Raw genomic sequence first — 11,831 nt, 5'->3', positions numbered from 1 at the left:
TCTTTCCCCATAGCATCGCCCTCGCCCGCAGACTTTGGTACCCTCCCAGGAGAGACATCCCGCTGACCAAGGAAGGGCCTGGGGGTTTGGCCAAGGCAAACGGGTACGGCTGCCGAGACACCCACGGGCGCTCGGGCCAACACCCGTCCCTCCATCCTGGGCCCCGAGGCCGCCAGAAGCAGCTGGAGGGTGCAGGAGCCCCGGCGGGCCTCGGGGCTGACCGAGCGCAGGCAGAGCCGCCTCGCCGCCCGCCCTGGGCGCCGGCCCGCGGCGGAGCCGGGGCGCTGGGAGCCCTATGCAAATCAGGGATCGGCACGATAACCAATCAGCGCCGTGGCGGCAGCGGCGCTGGCCAATGGGAGGCGGCGTGCGGCGGGCGGGCAGCGATATCCGCGGCGCGGCGGCGGCGGGCCGGGCAGTGCGGCGGCGGGCGGCGCGTAGCGCGGAGCGGCGGGAGCGCTTGCGGTAAGGGCGGCGCGGCGCGGGCGGGGACGGCGCGGGCCCCGCGCGGTGTAACGGCGTTTGTCTCCCCGCAGGCGCCGGGACTCTCTGTGCGGGCGCTGCTCGAGAGGCGGGGGCGAGGGGCCGCTGCCTGCCGGCCATGTCGGGCCGGGGGAAGTCCGGCGGAAAGGCGCGGGCCAAGGCCAAGTCGCGCTCGTCGCGGGCCGGGCTGCAGTTCCCCGTGGGGCGGGTGCACCGGCTGCTGCGCAAGGGTAACTACGCGGAGAGGGTGGGCGCCGGGGCGCCGGTGTACCTGGCGGCCGTGCTGGAGTACCTGTCGGCTGAGATCCTGGAGCTGGCGGGCAACGCGGCCCGCGACAACAAGAAGACGCGCATCATCCCGCGGCACCTGCAGCTCGCCATCCGCAACGACGAGGAGCTCAACAAGCTGCTGGGCGGCGTGACCATCGCCCAGGGCGGCGTCCTGCCCAACATCCAGGCCGTGCTGCTGCCCAAGAAGACGCAGAGCTCCAAGAAGTGAGCGCTGCCCCCCGTCCCCCCGCCCCCAGCTCCCTTGTCACCACTGCCTCACCTCTCCTCCCGCCGGGGCTGCGGTTCCCCGTCCTGCCCCTCGGCGCTGGCCGGGTGGTGAGCCCTGGCAGCACCCACCAGCCCTTCACTGCCCCTCTGGCCCGGGCCGTGGCACGGTGCCGGGTGAGCATGGGTGAGGTCAGGCCCTGCTTGTGCCCCCACTCTGCCTCTCTTCCCCCTGGAAGAAGTGGTGTTGGAGGAGGCAGCTGGGTCGCAGTTGCTGGCAGCGGTGCCATCTGGAGCCGTGCGGTTGGGTCACGGTGCAGAGCTGCCGGTAGCTGCTGAGCATTGGTGTAGCTGGCCCAGGGATGGACGCGGGCACCCCCGGCTGCCTCTCCCCTCCGCCAGCCCCGGGACCGTGCAGGGCCCCCCCTGCTCGCCCCGGTGTGCGCTCGCTGCTGCCGTGCCCCCGCCTCCATCCTCAGCAATGCCGTCCTGGCCGCACTGCAGCTGCGAGGGCAGGGGGCTGGAAAACGTGAAGAGGAGAAAAAGTTTCTCCATTGGCAAGGAGTGGCTGTTAGTCTTAGTTTTGTTCATGGTAAAACTAGTGCATTGCCTACTGTAAAGAAGCTTTAGTCCTATTTATTTTAAGGTCTCTATTTTTGGGTACATCCCTGTAAAGCCACCTCCCCGCAGCTCCGTGGCTCGGTGGGTGCTCGGTGTTCCCACAGCCGTGGGTCCCGGTGCAGGGTGGGGTGGAGGCTGCGGTGACAAATCCCCTCGGAGAGCGTCGCAAGGTCAGGCGCCCGCCGGGAGCGGGAGCTGCCATCTTCTGCCATGGCTCCCCTCCTCTCCCAGCTGCACAAGCCCTTCGTCTCGCTGAGAGCTGCCCTGTACCCTGGTTGCACTTCTGGAAATTACATACTCTGTCTCTTTTTTTTTGTTGTTGTTTGTTTGTTCAGCACTATTTCTGGCTCTGAGAAATAAAAGTGATGATGATATCTGTTAACTGTAACCCTTTATGGATTAATATTTCTTCTGAAAAGCACTAGAGTTTGTATTAAAGCCCACTCCTGGCTAGTGCCGTGTTTATTTCCTGGCTGTGTGGCTAATGTTGAGCATGGGGGCAGGATAGCTGTCCCGTGACCCCGTGAATAGGTGATGCAGAGACAGCTTTCCTGCTTCTGTGAGGCTGATACTCGTGTGCATGCAGCAGTGTCGAGGCAGTCCCACCTAGACCTTCATCACACGGTTTTTAAGTTAAAAAAAAAAAAAAAAAGAGTATCTTCTATTTATGTGCTGTAAGTAGCATGTGTTCAACCTATTGAATCATCTGTTAATCTTGTGGATGAAGTATCTTACCCTGGATCTGAGTTTAATGTTACCTAGAGTAGAACCTGGATGCTTGTCAGCTGGTTAATGCAGGGGTTTTCCATTGGGGTGTGTGCATTGGTGTGGTGCTGGTGGGGATCTGGAGGTGTCCTATGTCCCACTGGGCTGGGGACAGCAGGGCACAGACCCCCTGGGAGCTCTCTGCCTCCTGCAGGCTGTTGCCATCAGCCAGGTGGGGATGAGCAGGTTCCTTCCTGCTGCCCCGTATCCTAGTGTCTGTATCCTAGTGTCTTGTTCTCTCCCTCTTGTTTTCTCCAGGACCAGCATTCTGTCAACCTGAGAGTGCTTTGTATTTCTTAGAAAAATGCAGAACTTGTGATTCTGAAAAGAATGGCGCAAACCTGATGTCTGATTAAACTGGTTCCCTGTTGAATGCTTTTACATGTGCTGTGTCTTGTCACCTCACCAAACCCATGGGATCTGGCAGGCTCTGGTGTCTGTGCTCTCCAAGGGGAAGGACTGGTAAAACATCAGACAGGACCACTGCCAGACTGTGGGTTTGCCCTTCACACGGACAGGGAGCCTTTTGCTGCCCTGAGAGAAGATAATGCTGCTGTGTGGTTCCTTTCCCTGCTGTGGGGATGCCACACTGCCTGCTTGCTCTGTCACAAGTGCCAGGAAGCTTCAGCTGCTCCTGCCTGGGTGCAGGGGAGGAGGAGGAGTGAGGCTGGACCCAGGACCCTCCCCAGAGCTGAGGTGCTCCAGGAGCCTTTGGGTGACCTTGCAGAGAGAGAAAATTCCCTTCAGAGATCTGGAGAGAAGGAAGGAGCCTGGAGCTGCAAGGCTGTTTGCTACCCTCACACCCTCCCCTTTGTTGGGCATTCCCAGGTGGCTGTTCTGGAGATGCTCTGCACCAGTGCTGCACCCTGTTTGGGTGTTAGGGAGGAGTAAGGGGTGTGGGAAGCTCGGATGGCTCCCAGTGGTGTTGGGTTGGTCTGTGCAGGGCTGTGGGAGGTGTGGGTGCTGGGCAGGTCCCTGCAGGGCAGTGTCACCAGCTGCCCTGCCAGCACGGGCGCTGCTGCCCAGCGCTTGCAGCCTCCCTGGGTGCTGGTGGCACACCCTCCACACTGAGCTCCAGCCGCGTTCTCAGCTGCCTCTGCTGGCATGTGACAGCCCAGCTGGGGAAGCTGGGATGGTGCAGGGCAGACCGAAGGAAATCCTGTCTGTCACAGCAAGCATTGCTGAAGTGCTTGGCCTTTATCACCTCGTAAACTTCACAGCTGAACACTGTTGTGACCAGCAGATTTGGAAGTCTTGGTCTTTAAAGCTGGAATAAATGTGGTCACTGTCAAGCCTGCAGCTTCAGGGACAGGTCCTGTCCTTTCTGGAGGGATGACACTGGTCATGGCTCTTCTGAATGCTTCATAGCACCAGAGCTCATGTGAAGGAGCAGAGCCTTCCCCAGAGGTCAGGTGAGCCTGGAAGGGTCTCTTGGTCTGTGCTTCCCTTAAGGAGAGGGCTGGGAGGCTGCAGGATTGTTCCCTTGGGTACCTGAAGCTGGGATGAGCACAGACTGGGAGCTGAAAGCTGCTGGCTGTGGGAGGCTGCTGTGCATCACCACGTGCAGCACAGTCTCTGCCAGCTGTGTCCCTCAGCTCTGGCATTGGATGAGATGAGTCACTGCCTCTTCAAAGTCCCCAGGGCTTGGGTTTCTCTCCAGAGCCCGCTCCTCACGGCTGGCAGCACCCAGGGGAGCTCGCTCAGGGATGCCCCAGCATCATGGCTCTGGCAGGGCCAGCCTGTGAGGTAAGGCAGCTCCAGCTGGACTGGCACAGTGTCACCCTGCTGCCTTCCCTGTGCTGGGCAGATGGAGGGTCACTGCCTTGTTTCTGCCTTTATCTGCCCACAGGAACGTGCCTGCTGTTCTGCCTGGAGAGATGGTTACAGTTTGCCATGCTGCTGAGAGCCAAGGAGAGCTGAGCCCTGAGATGGGCTTGGGTTTAGCCTCTCTTCCTGGGGAGCCCCTGTGTCCCAGCCCCTGGTGAGGGCATCCCCTCTGATCCTCCCAAAGCTGCAGCTGCTGGCTCAGGACACAGAGCAGGGCAGTGCCAGAGTGCAGCAGATCTGTCCCAGGCTTGGGGTGGGCCAGCAGGATGGGGCCTGCTGCTCCTGAATACAGCCCTGGAGGGAGGCTGCAGCCTCTGCCACACCAGGGCTGGTCTCTTCCAGGAGCATGGCTGCCTTCTCTTGTGGATTAGCAAAAAGACAGTTCTTCAGGGAGTAGTAAAACTTGCTTCCCTTCTCCCTGCTTGTTCTGCAGGGAACAAAGGGATAACGCAGGACTGACTGGGGCCCTGAGGAAGAGGCTGTGCCTTCCCCAGGGATGCTGAAAGGACTGGTGTGACAGTCCCTAGGTCCCACTGGCTGCCGTCCCTGTCACCTGCTCCCGGGGGATGCTGAATGGGCCTGATCCATGCTGCGTTCCCTAGCACAGGGCTGGAGCATCCCTCGGGCAGTGCTGCTGCTGAAACTCTCCCTGGCTGTGTCAGCAGCGGGGCAGGGCCGTGCTGTGGGGTGGGAGCTGCGGCGATGGCAGCGCTGCCAGGGCTCACCCAGCGGCCTGGCGGTCCCTGCACCCCTCCGTGCCCCGCTCTCCGCCCCGTGCTCGGGGCTGGGCTGCCCCTGCGTGTCCCCCCTCTGCGGCAGCCCCGGGGCACGGAGGGCGATGAGCCCGCTCGTCCCTCGGTGCCTCCCGCAGCCGGCAGAACAAGATGGCCCAGATCCCGCCGGGATTTACGCAACCGCGCCGGGCCGCTATAAATAGACAGCGCCGGGGGGGCTCCGGCTGTGCCCGGCTGCCGCTCCTGCTGCGGGACCGGGGACGCTCCCGCCCGGAGAGGGGCGAGGGCCGTGCCCCAGGAGCTGCCCTGTCCAGCCGGGTGCTGCGGGGGATCGGTACCGGCTGTGGGGGTGTGTGTCCTGCCCGTGTCCGCCGGGGCTGCGCCCGCCCCGCTGCTCCGGGAGCGGAGCTGCGCAACCATCGCGCTCCTGCCCTGCCTCCATGGCGGGGACCCTCCTTCCTCTGCTCCTGTCCCCCACTCGGAGCGGGCTGCGGGCTCTGCGCATCGGCACCCGCACGGACCCCGAACAGCAGGAAAGCCCCCCTGGGACCAGCCCCCTTCCTGCCCGGTCCCTGACGCCTGCAGGCAGGGAGCACACGGGAGAGTCGTTTTGTACCAATTTATTTGAAACGACGATAAATGAAAAGAAAAAAAAAAAAAAAAAGAAACCAAAAAACGACCCCACTAACCCAAACCCTCCCCACCCTCCCACCCCAGACCCATACAAAAACATTAAAGGCCATTGCAGGTGCGGCCGGCGGCCGCCAGGGGGCGCCGCTCCCGCGCGCCGGGCCGTTGCCATGGCGGCGGGGCCGCTCGCGGGCCGCCAGGGGGCGCCCCGGCCCTTTGGTGCGGCCGCGAGCGGGCGGCGGGGGGGGCGGGGCCAGGCGGGGCGCGCGCGGGCGGCGGGAGCGGGACCGGCCCACGTGGCGCGGGGGGGCCCCGTGCAAAATGGCTGCTATGGAAACCGGGCGGGAAAAATCCCCGAGAACCGGGGGGACGGGGAGGGGGCCGGGAACCGTCTACAGGCGGGGAGGGGCACGGCCGAAAACAAAAGGGCGCGATCGGGGAAAAGCCGCGGAATGGGATGGGGGGGAAAAGGGATGGACAAAATAAGGCGGCAGAGAAGGGGAAGGGGGGGGCGCTGGGGCGGCCGCAGCCCCGCTCACCGCGCACGGCGGTGGCTGCGGAGGCGAGTCAGCAACACAAAGACAAAGCGGGTCCCCTGGGGTCTGTCCTCAGAGCAGTCTGTGCCGCGGGGCTCTCAGCCCGGAGGGCGGCGGGAGGCTCCCTGCGCCTCGGTCTCATGCCTTCCGGCTCTTGAGCGCCTTGGGCTTTGCCGACTTCTTCACCTTCTTGCCCCCGGGGGACGCGGCTCCCTTCTTGGTGGCCTTCTTGGCTTTGCCCTTGTCTTTCTTCGCCGCCGCGCTGCTGGCTCCCTTCTTGTGCGATTTCTTCTCGGGCTTCTTGCTCTTGGCCGCCGGCTTCTCCGCCCTCCGGGTCGAGGAGACCGTCGCCTTCTTGAGGGACTTGTGGGCGCTGTTGCCCGCGCCCCCCTCCCCGCCGCCTTCCAGCTTCTTCCTGTTGAGCTTGAAGGAGCCGTTGGCGCCGGTGCCCTTGACCTGGAGCAGCGTGTCGTTCTGTACCAGTGCCTTGATTGAGTACTTCAGGTAAGTCCTGCCGTTCTGCTGGTCGAACCAAGCCACTTTCTTGGCCTCGTTATAGATCTTGGCCAGCGAGGAGCCACTGCGCTCGCCCAGCTTGCGGATCGTCTCCACCACTAGCTGGCTGTATTTGCCCGGCTGGTTCTTCTTCTTGTTGTTCTTCCTTTTCTTCGATGGCGACAACGAGGCGCCGCCGCCTCCTTTCGCCTTCTTAGCAGCCGCTTTCTTCTCCGGGGAGAGCGGCGCCTCCTCTGCCTCAGCCATGGGCAGATCGGTTTCTTCTAGGTCTACCGACATGGTGCGGGGAGTGGCGGGCCGCGGGCCGGCGCGGGGGCGGGCGGGGGCAGCGGCGGCGTGGCGGGGCCCGGCGAGCGCAGCGCGCTGTCTCGGCTCCACTCGGTGCGCGTTCTGCCGGGGCGGGCGCCGCCGCTGCCTCTTATATGGGCGCGGGGCGGACCACGCTGAGAACAACAACAGCCTGGTCCGCCGCCAGCCCCGTTTGTGCTTCTTGGGGCTCGCTCGCGGGGCCCCCGCGCCGCCGCCCGGCCCCCCCGCGCCGCCGCGCCCCGCGCCCCCCCGGCCCGCGCCCGCCGCCGCCCCCGCCGCCCCCGCCGAGCGCCGCCCGAGCACCCCCGCCCAGATTCTGGGGGCGCGGCCGGCGCGGCGGCGGCAGCGAGGAGGGGGGCGCCCAGTACGGCGACGACTGGGGCCTCACCTCGGCTCCCCCGCCCACCGCCGGCGCCGTCACCCGCCGCCCGAGAGGGGCCTCCGCGGGCGGGGGGAGGCGGCGGGGCCCGGGGGGCGGTGGCGGCGGCGCTGGCCCTGGGTTCTCCGGAGGGAACTAACACAGGCGACGCCCTCCCGCGGCCGCCGGCAGCAGCGCCGAGATGCCCCGCCGTGGCCGGGGTCCCCGCCCCTGCGACTGGGGCCATCCCCCCACCGACCCTCACCCCCTGGTCAACGCGGGGAGGCCCCCGGGGGAGCCCTGCGTGCCCGGTGTGACCCCCCCACTCCCGGAGGAGGATGCGAAAAGCGCGGCGGGGCCGGGGTAGGGCTGGGGATGGGCCGGGAAGGCTCCCGGCCGGGCTCGGGGCCGTGTGTGCGGGGGGAGTGTGTGAATCGTGTCCGCCGCTGCAGCCTCTGCCTGCCGTGGTACCGGGGCGGGCGGGGGGCTCCAGCCCCGCTGCAGGCGCAGCTTCCATGGGCGGGGGGGAAGGGGGCAGCAGCGATGCTCGGAACACCGCCCCCCCATCATTCTCCATAATTAACCCCATCTCCCCAAACCCCACCGGGGAAACGCGGCTGAGGGGGAAGGGAGTGCACGACGCCTCCCTGGCCGAGCCCCGGCGCTCCCCCCGCTCCGGGGAATGGGATCCGTGTGCCCCCGCCGCGGGTGGGCCGGGACACGGGGCACAGGGCACAGGCACGGGGGCGTGCCCGGCTGTGCACACACCCCTGCACACGCACACACACGGGCACACCCGCACACGCTGTCGCACCCGCCCCCTGCCCACGCACGCCGAGCCCGCACAGCCCCGCCGCCCTCCCTTCCTCCCCCTCCCCTCTCCCCATCCCCGGCTCTCTCCGCCATTTCCCTCGCCCGCAGCCCCCGCCGCCGGCGGGACGAGGCCCCGCGGTCCCGGGGCTCCGGGAGCAGCAGGATCTGCCCAGCCGGGTCTGTGAGCCCATCCCGAAGCGCAGCGGGTGTCCTGTCCCCGCCCCGAGCAGAGAGCCCCCGAACAGCGGGGCTGTGCCCCCCAGCAGCCGTGCCAGGCGCCCTGCGATGAGTTCTGCCTGCCCCCGGCGCTCGGGCACGGAGAGGGCACAGACAGCCCCGGCATCCCCCACCGGGACACCCCCGGAGCAGCGGGAGCATCGAGCAGCACCCCAGCACAGCGCTGCCTCCGCCTGCACGGCTGTCACCGGGGGGTGAATGATGTGTGCGTGTGTGCAACATGCAAACACACACCTGCACTCGTGTGAATGTAACCCTGTGGCCGGGTGGGAGCTTACAGCTAAGCCGGCTGTAGAGTGTGGTTGGTGTGTCTGTTAGAGATGTGTGATATCTAATAGCTGTTGTTTAATGTGATAGCTAGAGTAAATTTAAAATAAATGTAGTGCATGCATACACATAAAGACATAGCTATATGTTTTTAAAAATTGACATAAACGTATGAAAATTTAAGAACAATACACGTGTGTAGGTGGGTGGGTGTGCGAGCAGGGCTGGGCAGTGAGTGCACTATCTCAGCCCTGGGAGCAGCACAGAGACCCAGCGCCAACCCCCAGCACAGAGAGCCAACGCTGTCACTCAGGGCTGCTCTCCCTCCTCTCCAAGGACAGGGCAGGGAATGGAACACACACGTGGAAATATGTGTGCGTGAATAGAACGGGTGGGGGAGGCTGCTTGTGTGTGTGAGAGAGAGAGAGAAACCCAGAGGATGGGAGAAAACAGCCTCAACACACACACACACACACACACACAGAGACACACACAAACAACACACAGACACACACAGAGACACAGAGACACACACAGAGACACACACAGAGACACACACACGCACTCACACAAACACAAAACACACAGACACAGATATTCAGTCCCCACATGAACACACACACTTACATGGACACAGCCAGACTTGCTGACACACACAGCTCTCACATACATGCATACACACACAGATATCTACAGAGACAGTGTGAGAGGCTCACAGGCAGCTCTCTCTGGCTATATATACCCACACATTGGCATTTATAGAAACAGGGGATGAGAGCGAGCGTGCTGTTCAAACATTCTCACTGTGCACACACAGACGTACATACAAAATGTGTGCAATATGGACTGATCTGGGGACAAGCTCCCACACTCCTTTCTCCTCCCCCTCTGTGTGCACACAAATACATGCACAGTATTTCTCTCACTGTATACATCCATATAGGTATGCATAGAGACACAGAGAGAGAGCTGATCACACACATTATTCTCTATTGCTGTCTATAAATACACGTGCATATATACCTGAGGAAAAGAGCAAGACCTATGGTCTCACACACACACATTTTCTATCACTCTCTCTCTCCCTGCCCTATATAATTGTATAATCTCTGTGTACTTCTTTCTCAGTATGTGATACATTATAAAGAGAGAGAGCAAGCTCTTCTCACTCAGTACTGGCTCTGTATAGTGTACGTGTGTACAGAGAGTGTTCTCTAATAATTATCTATATATGAATTTATACTATATAATTAGAGAGAGCATTGCTTATACATATTGTTCTCTGTTCATATATATGCATATATACCTCTATACTGAGCTGTTTTCACACATGACAGTCCTTTCTGTTCCTGTATAGATATGTATAATGCATATATATATATATATACACACCCCCTTATAGACACAGCTGTTAACACATAATTCTAAGAGAACATAGAGAGTTAGGGGAGAGCTGTTCACACACATAATTTGCTCACTACATGGGTATACATATACTATTTAGGGAGAAAGCTGTAACATATATATATATGTACATAAAGCTGTAAGAAAGCTGTAACATATATATATGTTACATATACGTTATATATGTTTTATGTATATGTATATGTGTATATATATATGTACTTCTATATGGAGAGAGAGCCTGTTTTCTCACAGAATTCTCTACATATTTGTACATACATTATACATTATACATTTTACATTATACATGTAGACTTTGGGTGCCAGCACACACACAACTCTCTCTTGTTATATATAAATAAATGCACACACAGACAAAGATCTTCACTCAGCAATAGTCCATGTGAAGAGTTCACACTTACAATAGTCTCTGTTCACACATATCCTCTCTCTTGCCATATCTGTAGATTTAGACATATATAAATAACAAAATGAGTGAGCAATCCGTACACACAAACACAGTTTCCATGACTCTCTCTCTCTCTGCCCCCCCTCCATATAAACTCTCTGGGATACATCAATATATGCATATCTATGTACATATGTTGATATATTCTCTCTCCATATGTACACGCATGAGCAGAGCTATGAGAGCCATTCTCACACACAGTTCTCTCTTGCCTTATATATGAGTATATAGATGCATAAATACATATTATACAGATTTCATCCACAGTTCCCACTCTGTACTGTACTTAAAGGGCTGTTAACACTCACGGTTCTCTTCCTCTCTTCCTGCACACAGATATACATATTTATATACCTGTATCTATAGAGAGACAGCTGTTCTTCCATACAATTACACAACTTTCTTGCTTCACACACATGCACACACTCCATATACATATATATATATATACATAGATACTAGGGGGATGATCTAGCAGTATGGTATTTATAAAGTATATTTCTATATTATATAGGCTATATATTTATAGATGTGCATATATACATGCACTGAGCTGTTCAGAGAACTGTTTTCACACAGCACTTTCTGATGTATATTCTCTCTGTATGCATATGTTCTCACCCATGAAGTAATCTTTTTTTTTGTAACAGACCTATATACATACATATATTTGTGTATATATATTAATTCACACAGATAATTCTCTTTATATATGCATATATATATATATATAACTGGAGAAAGCACTGTGCACACTCATGTATATTTATAGAGCAAGAACCTGTGAGCTGTTCACAAATGTGCATAATTCTCTCATTCCATGTGCCTACATAGATCTGTGCTTAGAAAGGGATGAGAGCTTTTTGCATGCAAGTTCACCTGAAATACATTTATTTGTTTATACACACACACATAGGTATATATGCATTTACAGGGAGAGAGCTGTTATCACACAAACACTTTTCCCTTTCTATAAATATACACACACATATATTTGCATATATCCTATATATGGAGGGCAGAGAGAGTGACCTGTTCATTCACCTCTCTCTGCATGGATATGGATATGGACATGGACATGGACATGGATATGGACATGGACATGGATATGGATATGGATATTCACCAAGATTGTTCATACTAAGACACAATCTATTTTGCTATATATCCACATATATATCAATACATAATTCTGTATATTATTACATATATATATATATATATATATATATATATATAATTATATATATATATATATATAATTGGAGATATTCACACCCACACACTGTATCCTTAAAAATACACAATGCCCTTTTCTCTCCCTGCATGCACATACACATATATGTGAAATTGTTAATATACATACA

The 11,831-nt window shown here is 58.1% G+C and overlaps 2 protein-coding genes across 2 annotated transcripts; one reads left to right on the top strand and one right to left on the bottom strand.

The window, feature by feature from the left end:
- Window positions 1–427: 427 nt before the first annotated feature.
- LOC131088123 (histone H2A type 2-B) lies at window positions 428–2,745 on the top strand. The gene is made up of 2 exons (XM_058031940.1): window positions 428–465; window positions 537–2,745. The coding sequence occupies exon 2, from the start codon at window positions 602–604 to the stop codon at window positions 980–982; it is 381 nt and encodes a 126-aa protein (XP_057887923.1). The 5' UTR covers window positions 428–465; window positions 537–601; the 3' UTR covers window positions 983–2,745.
- Window positions 2,746–5,808: 3,063 nt separating this feature from the next.
- On the bottom strand, window positions 5,809–6,952 carry LOC131088187 (histone H1.10). Its single transcript, XM_058032036.1, has one exon. It carries the CDS (start codon window positions 6,884–6,886, stop codon window positions 6,230–6,232), a length of 657 nt encoding a protein of 218 aa, XP_057888019.1. The 5' UTR covers window positions 6,887–6,952; the 3' UTR covers window positions 5,809–6,229.
- Between the last annotated feature and the right edge of the window lie 4,879 nt (window positions 6,953–11,831).

This window comes from Melospiza georgiana, chromosome 11 (assembly GCF_028018845.1).
Source record: "Melospiza georgiana isolate bMelGeo1 chromosome 11, bMelGeo1.pri, whole genome shotgun sequence".
NCBI lineage: Eukaryota > Metazoa > Chordata > Aves > Passeriformes > Passerellidae > Melospiza > Melospiza georgiana.
This window is presented reverse-complemented; position numbering and strand designations above follow the sequence as displayed.